Raw genomic sequence first — 25647 nt, 5'->3', positions numbered from 1 at the left:
TCCTAGGCCTGCTTTCTCATCTCTGCTGTAATCCCTGTGAGCATGTCTCACTTGCCAGGTGATTCCAATCCATGCTCATTTTGTTTAATCACAGCACTTAATTAGCAGAGAATAATAAGGGGTTCACACCAATATATTCAGATACAAATACTGGTTGCTGGGGGAAGTCAAATTTTTAGGAGCAAGAAATTTCTATAATATGTGAGTTAAAGAGAGCAAGGTACGGCAACCCAGGTGTCCATCAACAGATGAACAGATAGACAAAATGCATACAACAGCATATTATTCACCCTTAAAAAGGAAGGAAATTCTGACACATGCTACAGCATGAATGGACTTTGAGGACATTATGCTGAGTGAAATAAGCCAGTCAAAAAAGGACAAATTTTTTTTTTAAACATCTTTATTGGAGTATAATTGCTTTACAATGGTGTGTTAGTTTCTGCTGTGTAACAAAGTGAATCAGCTATATGCATATGTATATCCCCACATCCCCTCCCTCTTGCGTCTCTCTCCCACCCTCTCTATCCCACCCCTCTAGGTGGACACACAGCACCGAGCTGATCTCCCTGTGCTATGTGGCGCTTCCCACTAGCTATGATTTCACATTTGGTAGTGTATATATGTCCATGCCACTCTCTCATTTTGTCTCAGCTTACCCTTCCCCCTCCCCATGTCCTCAAGTCCATTCTCTACGTTTGCGTCTTTATTCCTGTCCTGCTGCTAGGTTCTTCAGAGCCATTTTTTTTTTTTTTTTAGATTCCACATATATGCGTTCGCGTACGGTATTTGTTTATCGTTTTCTGTCTTACTTCACTCTGTATGACAGTCTCTAGTCCATCTACCTCACTACAAATAACTCAATTTCATTTCTTTTTATGGCTGAGTAATGTTCCATTGTATATATGTGCCACATCTTCTTTATCCATCCATCTGTCGATGGACACTTAGGTTGCTTCCATGTCATGGCTATTGTAAATAGAGCTGCAATGAACATTGTGGTACATGACTCTTTTTGAATTATGGTTTTCTCAGGGTATATGCCCAGTAGTAGGATTGCTGGGTCATATGGTAGTTCTATTTTTAGTTAAAAAAGGACAAATATTGGATTATTCCACTTATATAAGGTATCTACAGGAGTCAAACTCATAGAAACAGAAAGTAAAATGGTGATCTCCAGGGGTTAAGGGGAGGGAGAAATGGGCATTATTGTTTGATGGGTATAGAGTTTCCATTTTGCAAGACAAAAAGATTGGTTGCACAACAATGTGAATATACTTAACACTATATCTGTATGTCTATATATAGATATATAACAAGCTGAAAAATGGGTGAAAAAGAAGATTTAAAGAGAGAGAGAGAATGTACTAGGAATAGCTACCGTTTAAAATATCCATCTCTAGTTATCCTCCTATTCCAGTTTTATTCTCTCTTTCAACTCCCACCTTCAAATATCCTCTTCTAAAATCATCCTCTTTTAGGGGAAAGGTTGGGGGAGGGATAAATTAGGAGTTTGGGATTAACATATACACAGTACTATATATAAAATAGATAATCAACAACGACCTACTGTATAGCACAGGGAACTGTGCTCAATGATCTGTAATAACCTATATGGGACAAGAATCTGAAAAAGAATGGATATATGTATATGTATAACTGAATCACTTTGCTGTACACCTGAAACTAACACAGCATTGTAAATCAACTATACTCCAATATAAAATAAAAATTAAATAAAAAAAATTTTTACATAAATAAAATTTTAAAATATCCTCTTTAGCTAACACTTTAACCAGTAATTACTTTAACCAGTAATTTGAAGAATTACTTGATAGCCAGCTGAAAGCAAGAAGGAGGTAAAGATTGATGGGATACACGAAGGACACCAAGAAGAAAGAAACCAGTGCTAAAACGGTGTCTGGGAAGGTTCTGAAGAATATCTTTGCCAACTTTGCAGTTTTGCTGAGGCTGGCCCTGTTCCTTGGTCACCCATGAACAAGACACTAAATCAAATTATAAACTGAGTTTCATAAAATTCGATATGGCAAAAAATTTCCTGCTGCATACACCCAGTTTTCTTCGGCATACACCCAATAACTCACGTATAATTTTCTGTAAATGGAAACATCATCAGCTCCCAAGCCAGAAAACATGGATTTGTCCTCAACTTTTCCATCGCTAAACGCTAACTAAACACCAAGTGCTGTTGATTCTCTTTCCTAAAAATCCGTCAGGTCCACACCTTCTCTTTATCACCACCATCATTGCTTTAGTTAAGGCTCCCCTGTTTCTCCCCTGAGCGACAGCATTACCTTCTGACTAGATACCTGTCCCTGGCCTCCAAATCCTCTAATCTCTCTCCTCCACTGGCAGAATTTCTCAAATTCATCAAATTATATATCACCACCCTGATTAAAATTCTTCAGGATTCCCCCATTGTCACCAAGACAAAATCCTTACCTCTTAGTTTGGCAGACAGAGCCCTTAATAAATGTGACTATAAAACTGAGTCTACCTTTTACTCCTTTGCCATCCTCCTCACTGCTCTAGCCACAATGAACTACTCGTAGTTTCCTGAGTGTATCATCACCCCCTTTCCTCTGTATCATTTAAACAGAGAGCTTCCTGGGTCTCAGCAGTCCTCCTCTCCTATCACCTTCATTTCATTAACTCCACTCCTCCTTCAAATATGTGCTCAGCAGACATCTCCTCCGGAAAGACCTTACCTATCCCCATCACACCTCTAACCTAGATTCATCCTCTCTCTGTCCTCCCATAGTTGTCTTGTTCATCTCTTTCTCACTATGATCATCGTAAGCATCTTAGGTTTTTCATTTACGTAAACGTCTTCCTGATTAGGCTCTAAGCTAGACGATGTTTTCGAACCATCTATTACTGTGACTGCTTTAGACTATATACCCAATGACGGTGTTAAAAGACCGTACTACAGGAACATTATGTTGTGGCAGGTAGGACTAATGAGTTACGTGGGCTGAAAGGTATTTAAAAACTGAAGAAACACTTTACTGCATATATACTATACATCCCCAAAGAATTTTTTAAAAGAAGTCGCTTTCTACCTAGACAAACACTAGGGGAAGAAAAAGAGAAGATGGCGAACACCGGCTCAAATGATTCAGGTTCATCTACCTATGATGCTATGTGAGTATTTTGGTGATGTGTGTATCTTAGATGAAAAATAGGCTAAACAGGGAATAACTAATATATGGAGTAGATAATTCATGGCATATATTAGCTGTTCCCTATTTAAACAATTTTCTTAAAAAGCAGAAAATGAAATGAAAGCTTTATTGGTTGTTGATCAAGTCAATTGGTGTTATACGCTGAGGTGGCCAAGGAATTTTCAGCGTCCATATCCAATCTACTTACTCAATATTTGATGTCTATATTTTGTAGTATTCATTTTTATCTAAACTTTGTAATATAACTTTGTGATAAAAGTTATTTCAAGAATACCAGTAATGCTTTGTATTTATGAAAACTGTATGAACGGATATACTACAACCCTAACTCAAGACTCAAGAATTCTGTGTAATGTATCTCCATCTCATGTCTCTTTCCAGGAGCCTGAGTTAGCAGAAGGAACAGGGAAACTTTCTTTTAACGCAATCTCACATATAACCCAGCATGGAGCATAAGATAATACTGGAGGAAGACTCCATTACACCATCTACTGCAGTCTTTATTACCATTAGGCATGGATCATCTCACGTCTTCAACTGCTTACCACCAGCCGGCTTTCTTCTTTGGGAGCCAGTCTCTCCAGGAGCTCACAAGCAAGCTGATAGCAGAGAATACTAGACTGACATAAGTTACACTCAATTGCTTTTTCTTCCTTCTGGCAGGTGTGGGAGCCCCCCCAGGGGGCTTGGAAGACATTGTTTATAATGGAAATAATGTCCTTTGATAAGCTGTGTTCTAAGCCCATCGTGATCCCATCATCTTGTAACTCCATCTGAAAGATACCAAAAAAAAGCCAAAAAAAAAAAAAAAAAAAGAAGAAGAAGGAGTTTGGTCCTTTTGTCCAATATTTCACTGGCACACTAACTGGGGACAATTTTCACTAACTGATGACAATATAAATTATTTAAAGATGATAAGGCTTACAGACCATGAGCATACATTACTTTCCATGGAATCTTCTAAAAAGAATATAAACACAATACAAAGTAATAGGAATTATTTTTTAAATCATGTAGGACATTTAAAAGAGAGTTCTTTTTTAAAGCCATCACTTTGTGAGATTTTACACATTTAAAAAATGCTGTTCCTCACCTAGTGTCCAGATCTTGGTTTCTAAATACCATTATCCACTAAAGGAACCAGGACTCCTTGGAGAAATGGCTGATTCCAGGGTTGGGGCTAGGAAAATATAAAATGAGCCTGGAACATTCTGTCATGTGAGACATTAAGGAAGTGTTCAAAGAATGATGGGAATATGTCAAAAGAACACAGAAGCCAGTTTGAAGGGACTCTCATTGGCCAAATGTGGGATGAAATGAGCCTCAAAATAAATAATCATAGTAACAGATTTTAGCCCACTGAACAAAAGAATCCATGACTACATTCGGGTATAAGTAGATTAAACAAATAAATATATAAATGGGAGAGGCAGGGAACCTGCTCCTTCAGTAGAATGCCAGCTAATAAATTAAAAGAAATGATGGAATTAGAATATTATCATTTGGTAACCAACAGAGTAAAAATTGATTCAGGCATGAATCATCCATGGATACTAAAACTAGAAGGTGAAAGTCTGATGAAAAACAGGAAATCTGTCTTAAAGTACCTCCCTACAAGTTAGTTATTAATTACAAAGGGGAAAATAGTGGCTTTGTAGTAGAGAAATCTGGCAGAAATCACCTTAACCAAGTTATTACCACCAGTAATGGGACATTATCATGTCATGTGCCCCCCGATATCATGCACTGAAAACAACATAACATCACATCTGTGGTATGACTGACAAAAATGCTTAACTCAAATTGATTCATAAGGAAACATCAGACAAACTCAAATTGAGAAGTATTCTATAAAGTAACTGGACTGTACTCTTCAGAAATGTCAAGAATATGAAAGATAAACAAAGATTAAAGGACTAATAAATCAGGACAAATCACTGTAATGAGTGATGCTGGATTGTGTCCTCAGTCAAAAATAACTTTTTACTTTTACTATAAATATGGTATGATTATTATATCAATTTTTAAAATGAATAATTTCTGTAAGTTTTATAATAGATAATAATATTATAACAATATTAATTTCCTGATTTTGATAACTGTCCTTGGTTATGTAAAAGTATGTCATTTTTTAGAAAATATACTCTGAAGTATTTAAGGATAAAGGGATATCCTGTTTGCAATTTACTTTCAAATGGTTCATTAAAAAATTCTACAATTCATACATACACATAATTAAGAGAGAGAGGAGAAATAAATGTGGTAAATGTTGACATCTGGAGAATTTGGGGGAAGTACTTGGGAATTTTTTGTAGTATTCTTGCAGTCTGAAATTATTTCAAAATAATAAGTTAAGAAAAAATGTTCTCCTGACCAAACCCTTTTTTAAACTTTTCTTTTAAAATTAACTTCAAAAATCAATTTATATAATATATTAAAATCAGCCCATCACTATTGAGTTGTACCTTGCTCTTCCCCAAAACAGCATTACCCAGTTTGTTCACCAAATTTGTTCAACAGAATCAATTCTAATGATGCTAGGGTGTTTCTAAAATTCATAACCATTCTCATGTGTCAACATCATTGAAGTTATTCATACGTATAGTATTTTTCAGACTCCTTAGGAAATCCCCATAGAAGTTTGTGAAATGTCTTAAGCGATGCTGCATCATTTCAGTAAGTGCCAAGATGTCCAACACATAGAAATAATCACTATACAATGCTTTCCCTCATTCTTCACCTCTGAACTAAAGGAAGTTCATGCTTCAGCTACCTGCTTCAGGAGAAGATCAAACATGAGGATGAAACAATTTAGATTCATTTCATCATCTTCACAATCAAAGTCAATAGTCCTTCCTCCTTGATGTCCAAAATTCTTGAAAGGACTACGAAATGGGCTACGCATAGGACTCCGAAATGGACTCTGAAAAGGACTATGAAATGGACTCAGCATATTGTGCTGAACTCGTCGACCAGGATCAGAGGCAACACTCACCTAGAAGAAAAAACATTAACACACATAAGTGAACTCACAGGAGCTCAAATGGCTGTACAAAATATTTGAGGACTCTGTGTAAGGTATTTCCAGCTGTCACACTGATTTCCTTCCTTAGCCAATGGCATTAGTACCTCCAAATCCTATGAATCTTCTCAAAACATAAAAATAAGAAATAAAATATCTAAACTTTCTAATTGTCAGGTGAATGAAACATAAGTACCCTGAAGAATGAAGGCAGCTCTCTTTGCCATTATATTTTTCATTCCGTAAAACATTTCCAATTAAACTAAACTGTCTGCATTCTACTTAAAACCATAACCTGAAAAATGATAACTTACAGAAGTAAGGCATTGCAAGATCACTTTTAAAATCATTAGCACAGAATCTCAGATTGACATGACTGGTTAAAGAAAAATGGTCTCTGGGTATAATAAGTATTAAACTGTCATGAAAAAACAATATATGTCAAGCCTGCTGTACTGTTTATTCTCCGTTTGCCAACCCAATCCTTCCCCCCCAGAAGGCCCTCACTGCCCTCTTCTGCCCTGTTCTATGCCCAAGGATGCCCAGGACTGAGTCTCTCCTGGCCCTCTTGCTGGCTGGCTTCCAGTTGGGTTCAGTTACTGAGAGGCACCAGTGGAAGACCTGAAGCTGAAGGAGCGAGAGGTAGGAGTTATTTCTTCCCACTTCCTGCCTCCTTTGATGCTACATCTTTGGCAGTATCTCCACCCTCTATAGTTCCTCTAGCCAGCCTTTCCTTATAATTTCAGCTCCCAAAAGGCCCAGGAAAATTTTCCCTTGCTCCTTCAGCCCTAGGGGTATAAAGGCTTCCTAGTGAACTACTGCTGGCCCCTGGGTGCCTCACCAACCCCATCGCCCCCTTAACCTTTCCCATAACTCTATAGGCAGAGTATCCATTAAAATCTCTTCATTTGAACCATCCAGGATAAATTCTGTAGCAGGACGCTGACTGACATACCTGTACATCATTCTGAAATCATCTTTTTTCTCTTTAAGATCTCTCTAATGATCAGGAATCTCCTTGAACACCATATTTAAAATAAAAGAGTACCCCCATTAAGAATCAGAATACCTGGATAATGATAGCGTTATCTATGGCAAATCACTTCAGTTCACTGAACCTCAGGTTAAGTAGTTGTAAAATGAGGCTCATGAGCTCTTCCCAACTGCCTCACACAATCCTGTGATGTCATTAAGTGTGAATACGTTACACAGTATAAAGTGCTAATAATGTACTGTAATATTAAAGATTACTGGACAGATCAATAAAATATAAATGTTTGGCAGCTGGCTCCTATGAGGCAGATGAGAAAAGAAGTAATGATTTTTTAAAAAGAAAGCACTGAATACAAACTATGATCCCATGATCACGTTATATTCTCATTTTCTAATCCCTAGAGAGCAGGTAGCATGACTGGGGGCCTGCAGCATACAACTGGGAAAATGTTATGGGGAGGCTTGGCACGGAGACAGGTGAGAACAGTCCCTGCCTTGGAGACGTTGATGAGAGTCAACCTCTCCAAAACTGATCATGGTCTGGGAATGTCAGAACAACAGCAGAAACTTTATCAGGTCCTCCATAGAAAAATTATCACAGATGTCCAATAGTTCTTGTGCACTGTACACCAGACTATATTTTCTCATCCTCAAAGGTACAAAGGGGTCAATAAGATGGGCTCAGTTAGTTTACAGTGACAACATCACTCACAGTCACCCCTAGTTGATCATCTTTTCCCAAAACACAATAGGGAAAAACAAAGAGCAAGCAAACAAAAATATCCAAACTGCTCATTCCCAAAGTGAAGCAGTGATCTGCCCACTAGCTGGTAAAGAATTCTCATTCACCAGAAAACAAAACAGAACAAAATTGGATAGTACCCCAAAAGCTCAAGCTACTCTTTTTGGTTTATCGAGGATGAAAGGTAGCTAGCAGAGATGTGTAGGAGAAAAACTCAAAGGAAAATGAAAACTCAATAACTTACTGATTACAGACTATACCAAACATGTCTTAGAACAGTGTTTTCTGTTATTTAATGTGCTTAAAAGGTTAACAGAGTGAGTGGGATAGGATGAAGAAAGCATTTTCAGAGCAGTTTATGAGGATGTGACTTTAAGGCCCACTATAATTGACAAGAGCTTTCAAAATCTTAACAAGTAAGACAAAAACAATTGTGGCAATAATTACCCTTCGAGCTGCAATGTTCCCTGCCAGTTCACTGACTCTTGATTTTCTTTGATTTGCCAGTTCTTTAACAGAATTAACTCCATCAGAAAACATACTGATTAATAGTTGAAGTGGAACCATGATGTCTAACTCCGATAATACCTGGGGAAAAAAGGCATATGTCCCCCAAAATATAAACAATAAAACTCAAAAAAACTATGTTTAACATTTTTCCCTAAGGTGACCTATTGAACATAAGGACATTTAGCCTCACACGTATTCTATCTGCGGTCATCCTCAATTATTCATGCTAAAAAGTTCAAAGCTATCATTGAACATTCCCACTCCTCCACTCCACACACCCGATAAATCGCCATGTTCTTTCTATTAAAACTTCTAAGTATCTCCTGATGCTGTCCCCTCCTTTCCATACCACTGCTGTTGCCTTAGTTCATCACTTTTCTCCTGAACTAGTATAATCTGCGAGCAATCTTCCTCCAATCCTTCCCCACTCTGACCTGAATGCCCCATCCGACCTTGCTCTCTGGTGCAAGCTCAGGTACCCTTCTGTCAAAATCATGTTACTTTATCTGTAATGAATTTTCTAGAAATAGATGCCTCCTTCCTTCAGACAGAATTAATCCATCTGTCTTCTCCGCTTTCTTAAAACTTTGTACATACCTTTATTAGAGCAATTATCACTTTTTATTATATTTGATTATTTGATACTATCTCCCCACTGTGAGTTCCTTGAAAAAAGGAAGTATGAGGAAAGGATCATTTCTTATCCCATTTTTATCCTACTGCCTATTACTGTGCCTGGTACATAGGAGCTCTATAAATGTTTCTATAATTAATTAATAAATGAGTCAAGCCAATCACTGTATTGTTCACTCTATTCCCCAAATGGTTAGACCAGAGGTTTAAAACCTCCTTCAACTACAGAGTGCTTTGAAGCACTCTGTCTTCAAAGCAAAATTGTGTCAAAGCCCAGTCTGTAAAACATATAAGCTGTAATTGCTCTAGCTATGGAGAACCTCTATGCTCTGGAGGTTTACAGGCCTGTCTGCTCACCTCCAGATGGCACAGCTAAAGGGTGTATAACTGAATAACGGAGGCGCTATCTAGCCATCTGCAGAAGGATGGGCTTTGCTAAAATGGAAATTATCTTATGCAAGTCTACTCGGGGATGAAGAGTTAAAATTCTGAGTCCCAAAAATGACTTTTTTTTTTAAATCCCTTTACTACTTGTCAGTTATGAAAAATATTATTCTTTAGTTTACAACCCAGAAAGGCATCTCCAGAACTTGAAAAGCCTTTGGGATCACATCCTTCCATGATACAGAAATGTATCTGCATCCATAGCTAATCTAAATATTGACTCTGTCCTCCTTTTCTGAAATTGTCCAAATTTTATAACAGGAATTCAACTCAATTTAATACATTTTTAAGAATGTACACTAAATAATAAAGTATGTGCCAGATGCTGAGAGGAAAGGATGAGGGAGTTATAAATTCAAAAATGAAAAAGACCTGGACCCTGCAATCCAGGCATTTGTAATCAGGAAAAGAGATAAAAGTTAACTATAATATTAAACAGAAATAGAGTTTACACAGAGAACCTATATGAATACTGGGGGAAGGAATAATGAACTCTAATGGGAAGATAAGGGTGTGACATAGGAGAAAACTTCATAGATAATTTCGGAGCTGAATTTTAAAGAATAAGCTAGAGTTCACATATGGAGACAGGAAATGAAATCATTCCAGGCTGAGGGAATAGCATGAACTACTCCCTAAATCAGTAACTTTCAACCTTTCCAAGTAAAGGACCTATTTAATATCAAAAACTTTATCAGAATCCCACAAGACAGCTATTACACTTTTAGTATCTATTGATAGAAAAAATATAAGAACCAAAAGCTACTATGAATTCAGTAATAGTATTGCACAAATTTGCATTTTATTAACCACAACTATAGCTAATATATTTGAAATATAGCTATTTGTCTATGCATATGAGTTACTAGTCTACAAATAGTCCTGAGCAAACATACGTGTTTAAGGATTCTTTGCAATAACTCTCTGCCCCTCTAACCAAGGAGCTAAAGTTCATAGGCTAAAAACTAGTGCCCAAAATGATCAAAAGTATCATTTACTTACATGAAGCCACAGTAAAGCTTGTTCCTGCACAGAGGAAGGGTATCCTGTGAACCGACAACTAATAAAGCCAAACATCTCTTCCATTGAAAAAGGTAGAGGACAAAGCTCAATGTCAAACATTTTGCTGAAAAGCAGAGCAACAAAAGTAAATGACCAATGGGCATATAGTAGGGTCTACTGTTGCATTTCCATCTATATCTTATTTGGGGAGCCAAACAGTTTAGTCTGTGTTCTGAACTATTAGCTTGTTTCATTTTACTGAAAAAGCTTATGTCGTTGAAATAGATATAAATAATTCATACAGTTGTTAATAACATTGGGGTTCATACTCATATCAGGTTTAACAGAAGGAATTGCATTTCTAGGGAATTGCACTTCTAGGGAATTGCTCCCCAGCATCTAAAAACACTGTCCCTTTGTACTTCTCCCACTTTATCCAAATCATAATTACATTTGAAAATAAACAATATGGTGTATCTTTTTATTATCCCGTAAGAACGAAATCCTTTCTGAACAATTACAAATCATCTTAGCACAATTTATAGCAACTATTTCATTTTGAACCTTCCAATTTTTCTATAGGATCATTTAAAAGTAAATGAGATTATACAAAATGCTTAGCACAGTGCCTGGCACACAGTACATGCTCGATAAATGTTAAACATCATAATTAACGGTCACTTCATTAAACTACTTACCCACCTTAATACTTCCCTGAATTCTTTTAACTGATTATCTGGGACTTCTGTTCTGATGGCTTCCAGCCATTCTGGCATGATACACTCCCACACGGACTGACTGATCACATTGTAGGGAATCAGGCAGAGGATTCGGTTGAGACCTTCCTTCAACTGAGTCACTGTGCTACAGGACTTATCCCAGTATCCACCAACCTGATGGCATTTCCACAGCCACAGGGGAAAAGAACAAAGTGCACTTGTTACATTTATACTCAAGGAAATACTACATGAAATGGGTACAAAGACCACTATCCATTACATCTGAAACCTGGGCCAAGTATATTGAGTAAGATTTGGAAAAAACTACAAACCACCAGGATCCCTTTGTTACCAAAAAGAAACCATAGTTACACATAGGTCCAAATAATGATCACAGACTGAATTTGAACTATTCTACTGCAGACTTCTCAAATCACACATGAATTAAAATTCCAAAGATTTATTCCTAGTAGGGTGAACAGGCTATTGGAGTGTTTTTCCTAAGGTTTGACAAACCCATTGCAAATATGTGCAGTTACACCTGTGTTTCAAAGGAACACAGATTTCTACTACTGTACACTTTGTATTGAAGATTTTTCATATGGAAAACGAAGGGACAGAGAGTACTTTTTTCCCCTATGCTGCATATTCTGCCACAATTTTTTCCCTAAGAATCTTCTAAGGCTGGTTGAATCCATGACTTTTTTAAAAGCTATATTTTTTACTAAATAAGATAGTATATTAATTTTCTAATGCAGAAAAACTTAAAATTACAAACTGAGGTTCTGTTTGTAATTCTGATTTTAAATAAAGATCCTATATTACTATTATACGTATCAAAGTAACAAAGGGTTGACTGGTCCTAGATCTTTACTATATAACACAAGATTTGTGAGAAAATATGTTATTTTTTTCCTTCCAGTTTTATTGAGTTATAATTGCCATGCGGCATTGTATAAGTTTAAAGTGTACTGTACACCATAATGATTTGACTTACATACATCATGAAACGATTACCACAATAAGTTTAGTGAACATCCGTCACTACAGATACAAAATTAAAGAAATAGAAAGATATTTTTCCCTTGTGATGAGAACTCTTAGGATTTATTCTCTTAACAACTTTCACATGTAACATACAGCAATGTTCATTATATTTATCATGTTTTTACATTATATCCCTGGTACTTATTTATCTTATAACTGGAATTTTGTACCTTTTAGCTGCCTTCATCTAATTCCCCTTTCCCCCACTCCCCACCTCTGGTAACCACAAATCTGCTCTCTTTTTCTATGAGTCTGTTTGTTCGTTTTTGGAGTATGATTGACCTAGAGCACCATATCAGTCCCTGTTACACGACATAGTGATTTGATATTTCTATATATTTCAAAATGACCACCCTAATAAGCCTAGTTACCATCTGTCACCGTATAAAGATATTACATAGTTATTGACTATATTCCCCACACTGTACATTTCATCCCTGTGACCCATTCATTTTGCAACTGGAAGATTATACCTCATAATCTCCCTCACCTATTTCTCTCTTCCCCCTAACCCTCCTCCCCTCCTGGAACCACCTGTTTCTTCTTTGTATCTATAACTCTGTTTCTGTTTTGTTATGTTTATTCATTTGTTTTGTTTTTTTAGATTCCACATATACGTGAGATCACACAATGTTTGTCTTTCTCTATCGGACTTATTTCACTTAGCATAATGCCCTGTAGGTTCATCCATGTCGTCACAAAAGGCAAGATTTCATCCTTTTTTATGGTTGAGTAATATTCCATTATATATGTACCACTTCTTCTTTATCCATTCGTCTATTGATGGACACTTAGGTTGCTTCCATATCTTGTCTATCATAAATAATGCTGCAGTGAACATGGGGATGCATGTATCTTTTCTAATTAGTGTTTTTGTTTTCTTTGGACAAATACCCAAGTGGAGTTGCTGGATCATATGGTAGCTCTATTTTTAATTTTTTTGAGGAACCTCCATACTGTTCTCCATAGTGGCTGCATCAATTTACATTCCCACCAACAGTGCAAGAGGGTTCCCTTCTCTCCACATCCTCACCAACACTTGCTATTTGTCATCTTTTTGATAACAGCCATTCTGACAGGTGTGAGGTGATATCTCATTGTGGTTTTGATTTGCATTTCCTGATCATCAGTGATGTTGAGCATCTTTTCATGTGCCTATTGGCCATTTGTATGTCTTCTTTGGAAAAATGTCTATTCAGGTCCTCTGGTCAATTTTAATCGGATTTTTTTATAAGAGTTGTATGAGTACTTTGTACATTTTGGATATTAACCCCTTATCAGATATATCATTTACAAATAGCTCCTCCCATTCAGTACGCTCTTTTCCTTTTGTGAACGTTTCCTTTGCTGTGCAAAAGCTTTTTAGTTTGATGTAGTCCCGTTTGCTTAGTTTTGCTCTTGTTTCCCTTGCTTGAGGGGACATGTCTAAAAAATATTGCTAAGACTGATGTCAAAGAGCATACTGCCTATGTTTTCCTCTAGATATTTTATGGTTTCAGGCCTTACGTTTAAGTCTTTAATCCATTTTAAATTTATTTTTGTATACTGTGCGAGAAAGTAGTCCAGTTTGATTCTTTTGCATGTCTAGTTTTCCCAACACCGTTTATTGAAGAGGCTGTCTTTTCCCCATTGTACATTCTTGCCTCCTTGGTCATAGATTAATTGCCCCAAAACTATCTTATTTTAAATGAATCCAATTTTAAATATTTAATTGTTATATCTAGAATTCCACATCATTCAAAACAAATAAACTCAATTTAAAGTTGAAATATCTATTTGGTATCATATTGGCCAACACGCTAGATGATTGACTAGACATTTTCAGGAAGTGACTACATTTCTGGGGTTGTTGTTAGTTACATAGACTCAGCAGAGCTACCACTGATAATGTTGCGATTGTGGAATGTATCATTACTGAGGTCCCTTTGGCTATTTAATTTATGGTTAAGCCATATAAAGGCCTATTGGTTTTGGGTCACATTTTGGAACAGGTATCCTTATGGAGATACTAAATTCTCAGTGACCAGACAATGGATCCTTTGATTTGGAAAAGTTTTTATGTTTAAAAGGATTTTAGAGAGTTCTCACCCTAAATAAATGTCCTCTTACCAATGGGGAAGGATCAGATTGACAGAAGCACACCAAAAAAGGATCACAGCTAGCCTAAAAGACTCCCTTAACAAAACTGAAGAACAGAAATCTGATTTAGAAAGAAAAATAAAATCCACACCCACCCTAAACCTCCCCCCTCCACCACCTCCCTCCTACGAATGACCCAGTTGGAGGTTGACATTCAGAGCCTGGTAGGAGCCATTATAAAGGCCTTCCCTCAGAAGTTTAATTGCGCTAAAATGGAATGATCTACTTGGAGAAAAGGAATATATCCTAAAACCTTTGTCACACAATTTATAAAAAATATTGCAAAGGCACACAGCTCTAAATCTACAAATCTCAGATCATAGGAGTCTTTTGTTTTCTACTTTAGTTGAAAATCTCGTTTCTGATATAAAGAGGTTACTTCAAAGTAATGTGGTTGCATGGACAGGCCAGCTCCCTAATGTTATTATTGAGGCTGTCATCTAATTCTTTGAAGAATTAAAAATAAGTGGCCTTGCCTTACTAATTGAATATTTACAAAAACTAAACTGTGGCTCTAGAAGAATCCCAAAGCTCATCCATCCTTCTTACCAGCCCCAAAGCCTCCCCTATTCATCTCAAAATGATTGCAGCTACCGTAAAAAGGCAGGACATTGGAAAAGGGACTGCCCTGCCCTTCAGAAGAAGAAACACTTAAACAGCAATTGTCTTAGGCCCAGCCTCCTCAGACAGGCTCCTCTGAGTCCTCTTCTCAACTAAGGCCTCACCTTGGACCTGTTAAAAACTTCAGACTCTCAACACAAATAATTTTGTCCACCTCCCATGAACCTCCTCAAAATGCCTGCTTGTAAAAGCTCAACGCTGCCAAGAGAATTTATTGTTTGTCCCAGTCAAAACCTGTTAAGAGACAAATCTGCCCTTGAAAACCCTCTTAGATTGTTATCTAGCAAGCTTGCATCCTTTCTCTCCCTCTTTGACATTTAAATCTTCTACCACCCAGCACTATCTTCTCAAGGACTTGAGAATCATCTCTTTAAAATGCAAATGTTCAAGGAATTAACTGTGGCTCTCTAAGGGGTGCCTTGCTTTTATTTGTACTATTGCCTCCTCTCATAAAATAGGAGAAATTTATTTCTCCTCCTGATAAGCATCACTTAACACTCCCCTTAACAAACCTCCAATGCCTTTTTCCTTAGCATACTCCAGCCTTTAAAAAGTAACTTCTTAGTCAACTAAAACAACTGTCTAAGGCTGAATCACAGCCTCTATCAGATTATATATCAGGGCAAATAAAAAGCTCTTAAGGGTCTCCCCCTACAAATACTGCTTAAAAACTTTAACACTATATTGAACAGATTAACTAACAACTTGGTCCATCTGCTAGAAACATAATTTGAATAAAAGTGAGGTAAAGATGAGAACCAGCTCTTATATAAACTAGTGAGTTTTGTATTAGGTCTGTATTTTCTATAAGGTCTGTATTTGTGTCTGCCTGTAAGTTTATGTATGTATGGTATGTATATATGGTATTTTCTTCCTCTGGATGGTTTTGCCAAATTATTTATAAAACACCTTAAAAGATCTCTATTCTAAATGGGCTTAAAAAATATAAGAGCTTTTAAAAATTAAATATTCCTCCAGTCCCTCCCATCAGGAAACTTGCACAACCCTCTTAGATGGCCTTATCCACCAGAGGGCAGACAGCAGAAGCAAGAAGAACTACAATCCTGCAGCCTGTGGAACAAAAACCACATTCACAGAAAGATAGACAAGATGCAAAGGCAGACGGCTATGTACCAGATGAAGGAACAAGATGAAACCCCAGAAAAACAACTAAATGAAATGGAGATAGGCAACCTTTCAGAAAAAGAATTCAGAATAATGATAGTGAAGATGATCCAGGACCTCAGAAAAACAATGGAGGCAAAGATCGAGAAGATGCAAGAAATGTTTAACAGAGACCTAGAAGAATTAAAGAACAAACAAACAGGGATGAACAATACAGTAACTGAAATGAAAACTACAGTAGAAGGAATCAATAGCAGAATAACTGAGGCAGAAGAACGGATAAGTGACCTGGAAGAGAGAATGGTGGAATTCACTGCTGCGCAACAGAATAAAGAAAAAAGAATGAAAAGAAATGAAGACAACCTAAGAGACCTCTGGGACAACATTCAACGCAGCTACATTCACATTAAAGGGGTCCCAGAAGGAGAAGAGAGAGAGAAAGGACCCGAGAAAATATCTGAAGAGATTATAGTCGAAAACTTCCCTAACATGGGAAAGGAAATAGCCACACAAGTCCACGAAGCACAGAGAGTCCCACACAGGATAAACCCGAGGAGAAACATGCGGAGACACATAGTAATCAAACTGACAAAAATTAAAGACAAAGCAGCAAGAGAAAAATGACAAATAACATACAAGGGAACTCCCATAGGTTAACAGCTGATTTCTCAGCAGAAACTCTACAAGCCAGAAGGGAGTGGCATGATATACTTAAAGTGATGAAAGGGAAGAACCTACAACCAAGATTACTCTACCCGCAAAGATCTCACTCAGATTCAGTGGAGAAATCAAAAGCTTTACAGACAAGCAAAAGCTAAGAGAATTCAGCACCACAAAACCAGCTCTACAACAAATGCTAAAGGAACTTCTCTAAGTGGGAAACACAAGAGAAGAAAAGGACCTACAAAAACAAACCCAAAACAATTAAGAAAATGGTCATAGGAACATACATATCGATAATTACCTTAAATGTGAGTGGATTAAATGCTCCAACCAAAAGACACAGGCTTGCTGAATGGATACAAAAACAAGACCCATATATATGCTGTCTACAAGAGACCCACTTCAGACCTAGGGACACATACAGACTGAAAGTGAGGGGATGGAAAAAGATATTCCATGCAAATGGAAACCAAAAGAAAGCTGGAGTAGCAATACTCATATCAGATAAAATAGACTTTAAAATAAAGAATGTTACAAGAGACAAGGAAGGACACTATATAATGATCAAGGGATCAATCCAAGAAGAAGATATAACAATTATAAATATATATGCACCCAACATAGGAGCACCTCAATACATAAGGCAACTGCTAACAGCTATAACACAGGAAATCGACAGTAACACAATAATAGTGGGGGACTTTAACACCTCACTTACACCAATGGACAGATCATCCAAAATGAAAATAAATAAGGAAACAGAAGCTTTAAATGATACAATAGATCAGATAGATTTAATTGATATTTATAGGACATTCCATCCAACAACAGCAGGTTACACTTTCTTCTCAAGTGCGCACGGAACATTCTCCAGGATAGATCATATCTTGGGTCACAAATCAAGCCTCAGTAAATTTAAGAAAATTGAAATCATATCAAGCATCTTTTCTGACTACAACGCTATGAGATTAGAAATGAGTTACAGGAAAAAAAAGTAAGAAACACAAACACATGGAGGCTAAACAATACGTTACTAAATAACCAAGAGATCACTGAAGAAATCAAAGAGGAAATCAAAAAATACCTAGAGACACATGACAATGAAAACACGACGATCCAAAACCTACAGGATGTGGCAAAAGCAGTTCTAAGAGGGAAGTTTATAGCTATACAAGCCTACGTCAGGAAACAAGAAAAATCTCAAATAATCTAACCTTACACCTAAAGGAACTAGAGAAAGAAGAACAAACAAAACCCAAAGTTAGCAGAAGGAAAGAAATCATAAAGATCAGAGTGGAAATAAATGAAATAGAAACAAAGAAAACAATAGCAAAGATCAATAAAACTAAAAGAAAAAAAAATTTAAATATTCCCCAAACTCTCAGAAATATAGGAAGCAACCCAAATGTTTTTCAAGTTCATGTGATTTTGAAACTGAGCAGAACCTTGAGCCCCCACCCCACCCCCAAGTACAAAGGCCCCTCTATGTCCCCTGCCTCTTGTTTGTAGAAAAGCTGAAGTCTCCCAGGCCTCCCTGAGTCACCAAAAAGCAGGCTCAAACAGTTAATGATTAGGACTAGAGTGTCACAGAATCTTTCAGTGTCTGGTGCACATTCCTGAGCTGTTTTACAGATACTCTAACTGCCACCAGAGGGGAAAAGCTGACTGCATGATGACCAGACTGTAGCCATGACATAAGGTGCTCCACTTGAGCAGTACTGAATCTACGGCTAGTACATTTCTAAGAACTGGCCTCAAAAGAATGGGATTAACATTATTGCTCATAATAATCTATATCTTTGTGGGCATCAAAATAATTATAGCTTGCTCTGCCCATATATATAAGTGGGCAAGTAAAATTGTCAGCAAAGAAATGCTATAGACCCATGTTGACATCTTTCACTCTGAGAATACAGTGCTCTATGTCAGCATGAAGAAGTTACAGAGAACAGACCTTCACCCCTAATCCCACAGAAATGGAATGATGTCTGAAAAGTGGGGATTTGTAAGCAGCTCTTTTGCCCCTTTCCTGTTTGCCTATTTCTGTTCCCCTCAAACCTTATAGGAACGAGATCACTAGACAATTTAACCTAACTCCTGACTTATGCTCTCCTGAGTGCACACCATGCCTTGCCTAACCTGTGGATTCTTCTCCTGGATTAAAAGAAGCAAGAATGAAGAATTAAGGAGTTAAAGAATAACAAGCTCTCTACCCCCAGCAGCCCCCTTAGCAATCCTGCAGGCAGATCACGCAGGCAATATAACATCTGAAGAAAGAGTCAGCCAGTCTGCACCCAACGGGGAATGATGCAGAACCCAACTTCCTGCCTCAGTGATTCAGAGATTCTTTCCCCTTTTTCCTTTTAAAAATTGTCATGGGGCTTCCCTGGTGGTGCAGTGGTTGAGAGTCCGCCTGTCGATGCAGGGGACGCAGGTTTGTGCCCCGGTCTGGGAAGATCCCACATGCCGCGGAGCGGCTGGGCCCGTGAGCCATGGCCGCTGGGCCTGCGCGTCCGGAGCCTGTGCTCCGCAACGGGAGAGACCACAATAGTGAGAGGCCCGCGTACCGCAAAAAAAAAAAAAAAAAAAAACTGTCATGGCTGAGCACAATCTTCCAACTTGGTCTTGGGACATGAGTTCACCTCTTCAGATTGCTGGCTTTTCTAATTAAAGCAACTTTCCTTTCTACAAATACTTGCCTCTCAAGTATTGGCTTTTGAGAAGTGAGCAGCCAAATCTGAGTTCAGTAACAATTTGTGTAAATCTTTGATAAATAAGACTATTTTAATACTGTTGGTTTAATAAAAACAGCTGCATCTTCTGAGTTATCAGCACTGAGTATGATATGAGCATACATTTTTATTCGACGTGGGTTTACTAGTCAAATAAGCTCATATTATATTTACTAGAGGTTTAAGATTATAAAATTTATAGATTCCATTTTAATCAAATTAAATTATTATTATGACAAGCTTTATTTCAACAGTAATTGTGTGTTATAATATGTCTTCTTAGAAGTAGGTTCCAAAATCTTTTTGGTAACCTGAAACTAAATTTATATTGAGTTAAATAATAGATATTCATTGAATATCTAGATCATTTCTAAATAAGATAAAACACCAAAACATTAACTACTGAATATAAGTTTAATTTTATCTACTTTTGGCTTCTTATTTTTACAGAGAGCTAAAGCTGTTTGGATCTGTTAATAAATGTGTTCATTTTGCCACTCTGAGAAATTATACTATGAAGAAGCATATCCTCTAGAAGTTATGAGATGGTATAATCATAAAATTTGCTAGTATGCTACAAAATGCTGGTATGTGACAAGCAATTCACAATTGTTTACTTCCTGGTCTTCGTGGAAAAATAGAGGTTATTAAGTGTTGAAAATTATAATCAACATATAAATGAAACTTCTAGAAATGATAAGGATGAAGGAAAAACCTCTTTATGCAAAATATTCAAGGAATGAGGGGTGTTCTTGTCAAGGGAAAAGATTGTAATTCTGTCCTAAGGTATCAATAGTGGTTTAGAGGTTGTGTGAAGGCTTTCAGATGAGAAAGAGGAAAGTGAAGGACAAAAACCTGAATGAAAATATGAAGTTGTAAAGGAACTGTGTGTGTGGGGGGGGAACATGTCTTCATCATGTCCTCAATTATTTAAAAGAACCGAGTCTTCTCGATTTTAAATTATGTTAGATCCCATATTTACTTTTGATATCTGTATTGCCATTTTGGTTAAATGGATAACTAAGTATCATTTCATAGTGACCTGTCATCCTGGTTAATTAAGTGTCCAAAACTTTCGACATTTTGACAACTTTTGATATTTTGCTTCCCCAGATCAAATCCTTATGCTCGCTTCGGCAGTACATATACCAAAATCAAATCCTAAATAAAATCCTGATCTCAAATTGACTTTGAGCCTTCTGAGAGGGCCTCTGGAAAACCTCAAAGGATTTGTTCTCTCCTAGTAAAAAGAGATGTTAAGCTAATTAGGTCTATTTAATATGTTGAACTGCATGAAAATCATGGTCAAATAAGAAGAGATTCTTAACCTTCCCTAGCTTATATCTGTATAGGTAAATGTTTTTAACATAAATATTCCAGGAATTAGATGTAATTTCTAAAAATCTGTCAACGCCTTTTTTGTTCACTATTATATTCTTATGCTATTTTGCCTGATAGTATACAATAATGGCATAATTTTATCATCATAATTCCAGTTGCTCTCATCAGATCTTTAATACAGCCATTTTAAGACTTTATCATTCACAGTTATTGTTTTATTCCAGTGTTTTCCAGAAAGCTCTTGCAATCGGCTACTATCCAGAATGCTTCATCTTCAGCAAAAAGGACTGTCTCTGAGACCCATGGAAAGGACTATAACAGGTAATCTGGGGTACAGACTTCTGATGGAATTGCTCAAGTAACTTTGAGACCATGCCACTGGACTGAGTAAAGATTCCAGAACTCTAGTGGAGAAGCCAATGGGTTCATAAAACTGCTAACCCAAGACCAAGCAGAACAAATAATTAATTACATGGGACTGAATGAACTGCTGAAGGAAGATGGTAATTTTTATGTGTTTTTTACTGCTGGTTCATTAATATTCTGTTTTCTGGGTATAAGATTTCTCTTAAGCTATCTATAACTCATGACTATTTAGTAGATTATACCTTTGTAAACAAAAGCAAAACATTTCTTTTTCTCCCTACCTGAACCTCCCAGAATTCAGAAACTCTTACAATACTCTTATTTATATGGCAATATAACTATTTCCACAAGTTCAGTAAGAATCTGTTCTCCTTGTAACAGGACATAATTGGAAAAATTGGTTATATTATCAAGGCTTTGACTGAAATGTCATATTTGAGAAAGATATGCATAGAATCAAATATGACCAGACAGCTTTAAGGAACTAAGGTTGACATCATGGAACCAATGCTTATAAAGCCCTCTTGGAAAAAACCAGCCTGGTACCTGACTTATGATGTTCCCAGCCTACAGGCAAATAAGAAAAGTCACTTCTTGACAGGCCCAGGAAACAGAGTATTTTGGGGACCTCAAGAAGAGAAATTCACCCAAATCTATAGGTACTGAAGATAAGTATGATGACAGATTGGCTTCCGAGCGTGGAGAGGCTTTTAAAAGTCCAATCTGAGGGACCTTCCTGGCAGTCCAGTGGTTAAGACTTCACCTTCCAATGCAGGGGGTGCAGGTTTCATCCCTGGTTGGGGAGCTAAGATCCCACATGCCTCGTGGCCAAAAAACCAAAACATAAAACAGAAGCAATATTGTAACAAATTCAATAAAGACTTTAAAAAATGGTCCACATCAAAAAAAATCTTTAAAAAAATAAATCAATAAAAGTCCAATCTGAGATTCTTTAAAAAAACTTCCAGCAAAGCAAATTTTTAAAGGCCCATGGGGTCAAATACCATTTTTGCTGCACTTATGCAAATAATCAGGCCAAATTTAATGAGACTAGACTTACGTTGTGAACAAGAATCATCTTACTTTGATTTTCTTTGATCAAAATGGTGGTAATTGAGAGACAAATTTTATGCTTCAACAGAAAACTATAACCCATCCTGTGGATTTTCAGATTCTAGTTCTGTTCATTGCCTTTGAGCTATTTTTAACCTCTTTATAAACTGGATCCTGCTGTCTTGCACATTTTCATCAATTAATGTTTCCAATTTTTCTACTACCCTCTTCACTTGGTGTCACTAAGAACTAAAACCTGACTGCCCAGTTCCTCATTGAGACTCTAGGTTGTCTTGTCCCAAAGTCCTGTAAGCTGAAGCAGGACAACTTGACATAAACTTCAAAGGACTTATTGCTGCAACAGTTTAGGTCACTGAGGAAGTTCACCAAACATCCACATCTTCCATGCTCTGCTCTAGGAAATAACCATGACCATGACACTGATGGTCTCATTCATCATCTAAAGATGCTTCAAGCCCAACATCTAGAAATCTTCTTGACTGGCTGCCCTTCGGACTCAGAAACTAGGTTTATTGTCTACTCTAACCACTAATCTTTGTTTTCTTTTTGTTTCCTTGTTCTAATTTATGCTCTTTCCCTCCTTTTCAGATCTCTTACCTAGCACTTCCTAACTCAAATCTTCTTTCCAAGTCAATCAACCTAGATTCCTTTTTGTGTGAAACTTCTAGGGAAGTTACAGATAGGAGAAATGTGGGGACCCACTCAGACCCCCAGAGTTGGTATAAAGATTATTTTTTATCTTTATGAAGTGAAGATTAAAAAAAAGTGAAAACATTTGAGCTAAAGAAGATGTAGAGAGAAACCTTATCTGAACTTCCCTTACCTGACTAAAACAGAGCCTCCAGAAAAACATGGCTGCCATTAACCCCCTTCAAAGGAAGTTTCCTGTGAATTCAGCTGCCTTGGAGACAGGCTGCCCATTTCCATTGGCATCAAAATGCCCAAAAGAACTTTCCATATCTTCCCATTCAAGCCTCCTCCGAAATGCCTCCTCCCACCCCCACCCCCCGGAAGTTTGGTATATAAACCTTTTATCTCTGGTTATTAAAGAAATAACCCGTCAATGAAGAGTACTCCTGTGCATAAATATTAATAAATTTTGTCTCTTCTCTTGTTAATACGTCTCTTATCAATTAATATGCAGGCTCGCAACCACTGAACCCAAGCTATAAGAGGAATAGTTTTCCTCCCAACATAATCACTTCTTCTTATCTTTCAGAATCAGATCACACCAGTCCTTTACTATTCCAAAAGGAACAATAATAGAAAACATATCAACACAGTCAAAGAATGCCAGGAAATGGCATTCTTTGCACATTTCCATCATGCAAAAATCTAATTTTATATATGAGTCAGTAGGTGGCACCAAAGAAGAAAGAAATGTATCTTGGTAAATGCAAAGAACGCTCTGACTCCTGGAAATCTAATAAAACCTACTCTTTAGAAGGTCTGTGTTCTGTTTTATCCTTAAATATCTTATTTAAACTGAAAACTGGGACTTCCCTGGTGGCACAGTAGTTAACAATCCGCCTGCCAATGCAGGGGACATGGGTTTGAGCCCTGGTCCGGGAAGATCCCACATGCCGCGGAGCAAATAAGCCTGTGCGCCACAACTACGGAGCCTGCGTGCCACAACTACTGAAGCCCACATGCCTAGAGTCCGTGCTCCGAAACAAGAGAAGCCACCACAATGAGAAGCCACGCACTTCAACGACGAGGCCCTGCTCACTGCAACTAAAGCCCACGTGCACCAATGAAGACCCAATGCAGCCATAAATGAATAAATACATACATAAATAAATAAATAAATGAAATAAACTGAAAACTGCCTCAAGACTTCATTGAAAGTAAACCCAAAAATCACACAAAAAAATTAAAACTTAGAAAATACCTTGAAAAAAAATTCATATATTGCTGCCAGAAACTGATTCTAGATATCCATCTTGCTGGGTTAGACACAAATCATATTGTATTCAAGAAATATGATGTCTTACCAGCTGTATATCTGAAGCCTGTGATCCACCGAGGCAGAAGCAAGAGGATAAGCACAGAGAAATTTGTCCTATAAGCCAGAGGAAAAGGAGCATTGTGGCAGTTCCTAAATCTTTTGGGCATTCCAGATGGGAGGGCAGGGACCATTCATCTCTAGAAATATATGTGAAACCACAGAAATTGCCCCTAGTCAAATGTTAGCCTTTCCACAGACTGTAAACCAGAAAAGGACTGAGCTCTTGCCACCTCATGGAAAGGCTTTTTTATTTTCTCCTGTTTCTTAATAAAAATATTCAGCGATATCAGGAAAGAATATTTCCTTAAATTTCTTAAAGATACTTTGCACATTCATCTTGCCATTCTTCCCCATCACAAACTATCATCAAAGCAGCACATCACTTAAAATGTAGCTACTAAACTCACTTAGCTATAATAAAAATTAATATAAATAAATAAAAGACTAAGTTAAAGAGAGATGTCCCTCTTCTACAGTCACTGATAATACTCTAGCGGCTAAGGTAGTGTAAACAGATAGGGTAGGGTGTCCCCAGAGAAAGAGAACCAGGCATGGCTTTTTGACAGAAAAGGAGCCATTTCACCTAAGCCATTTTGTGATCTAAGCCTGGCCACAATGCTTGGCCTTGAACAGGTCTCAGTAATTAATGATTTTAAGGGCAGGAACAAAGGAAAAGCAGTCAAGAAACAATAGTTCAGCAATAAAGCAGAGTCCTAGTTCCTCCTCAAGAATATACATCACAATCTGATACATATTTTTGAGTTCTGCAGGAACTAAGCCCCACCCCACCCCCACACCCCCTACCAGGTAGAGGATGGTAACTACATGCTGAGACCCCAGACTGGTCGGAACCTAAGGAATGATGATGTTGACCTTTTCTGACCCCCTGACTTCTACCCACTAAAGTCTGGACTCTGTCCATCTTTGCCCCAATTCTATGCTGAATTCTCTGCTCAAGCCCTTCATGAATATGCACATACCCTTAGCTTAAAACTTCCCCAATTTTGCTGTTTGGAGAGACACTACTTTGGGAAAGATCCCTGGTGTTCTCCTCACTTGCTGCAAGTAATAAATCCCTCCTTCTCCAGCTCTTTGCCTTGGTTGTGTCTTTTGGCTCGACACCCACCAAGAGGCAAACCCAGTGTTTCTGTAACAATAGTGCTTCTCCCTAAGTCCTCCTCTCCAACAAGGTCCAAGCTGTAGGACTTGATGAAAACAATTCATATTTTATAGCAAGACAAGAAAATTTTAAACATAAAA

At 37.4% G+C, this 25647-nt stretch overlaps 1 protein-coding gene across 9 annotated transcripts in view; it reads right to left on the bottom strand.

The window, feature by feature from the left end:
• Nucleotides 1-25647, bottom strand: part of UNC79 (unc-79 homolog, NALCN channel complex subunit) — a 249702-nt gene that overhangs the window by 106477 nt on the left and 117578 nt on the right. For all 9 annotated transcript variants that reach the window (XM_049706558.1, XM_049706562.1, XM_049706559.1 and 6 more), the window contains 5 exons: nucleotides 11255-11445; nucleotides 10553-10676; nucleotides 8411-8551; nucleotides 5980-6201; nucleotides 3752-3979 (listed from right to left, as the gene is read on the bottom strand). In XM_049706558.1, coding sequence (XP_049562515.1) covers nucleotides 3752-3979; nucleotides 5980-6201; nucleotides 8411-8551; nucleotides 10553-10676; nucleotides 11255-11445 — 906 coding nt within the window. The remainder of the gene's footprint in view (nucleotides 1-3751; nucleotides 3980-5979; nucleotides 6202-8410; nucleotides 8552-10552; nucleotides 10677-11254; nucleotides 11446-25647) is intronic.

Source organism: Orcinus orca, chromosome 2 (genome assembly GCF_937001465.1).
Source record: "Orcinus orca chromosome 2, mOrcOrc1.1, whole genome shotgun sequence".
Lineage (NCBI taxonomy): Eukaryota > Metazoa > Chordata > Mammalia > Artiodactyla > Delphinidae > Orcinus > Orcinus orca.
This window is presented reverse-complemented; position numbering and strand designations above follow the sequence as displayed.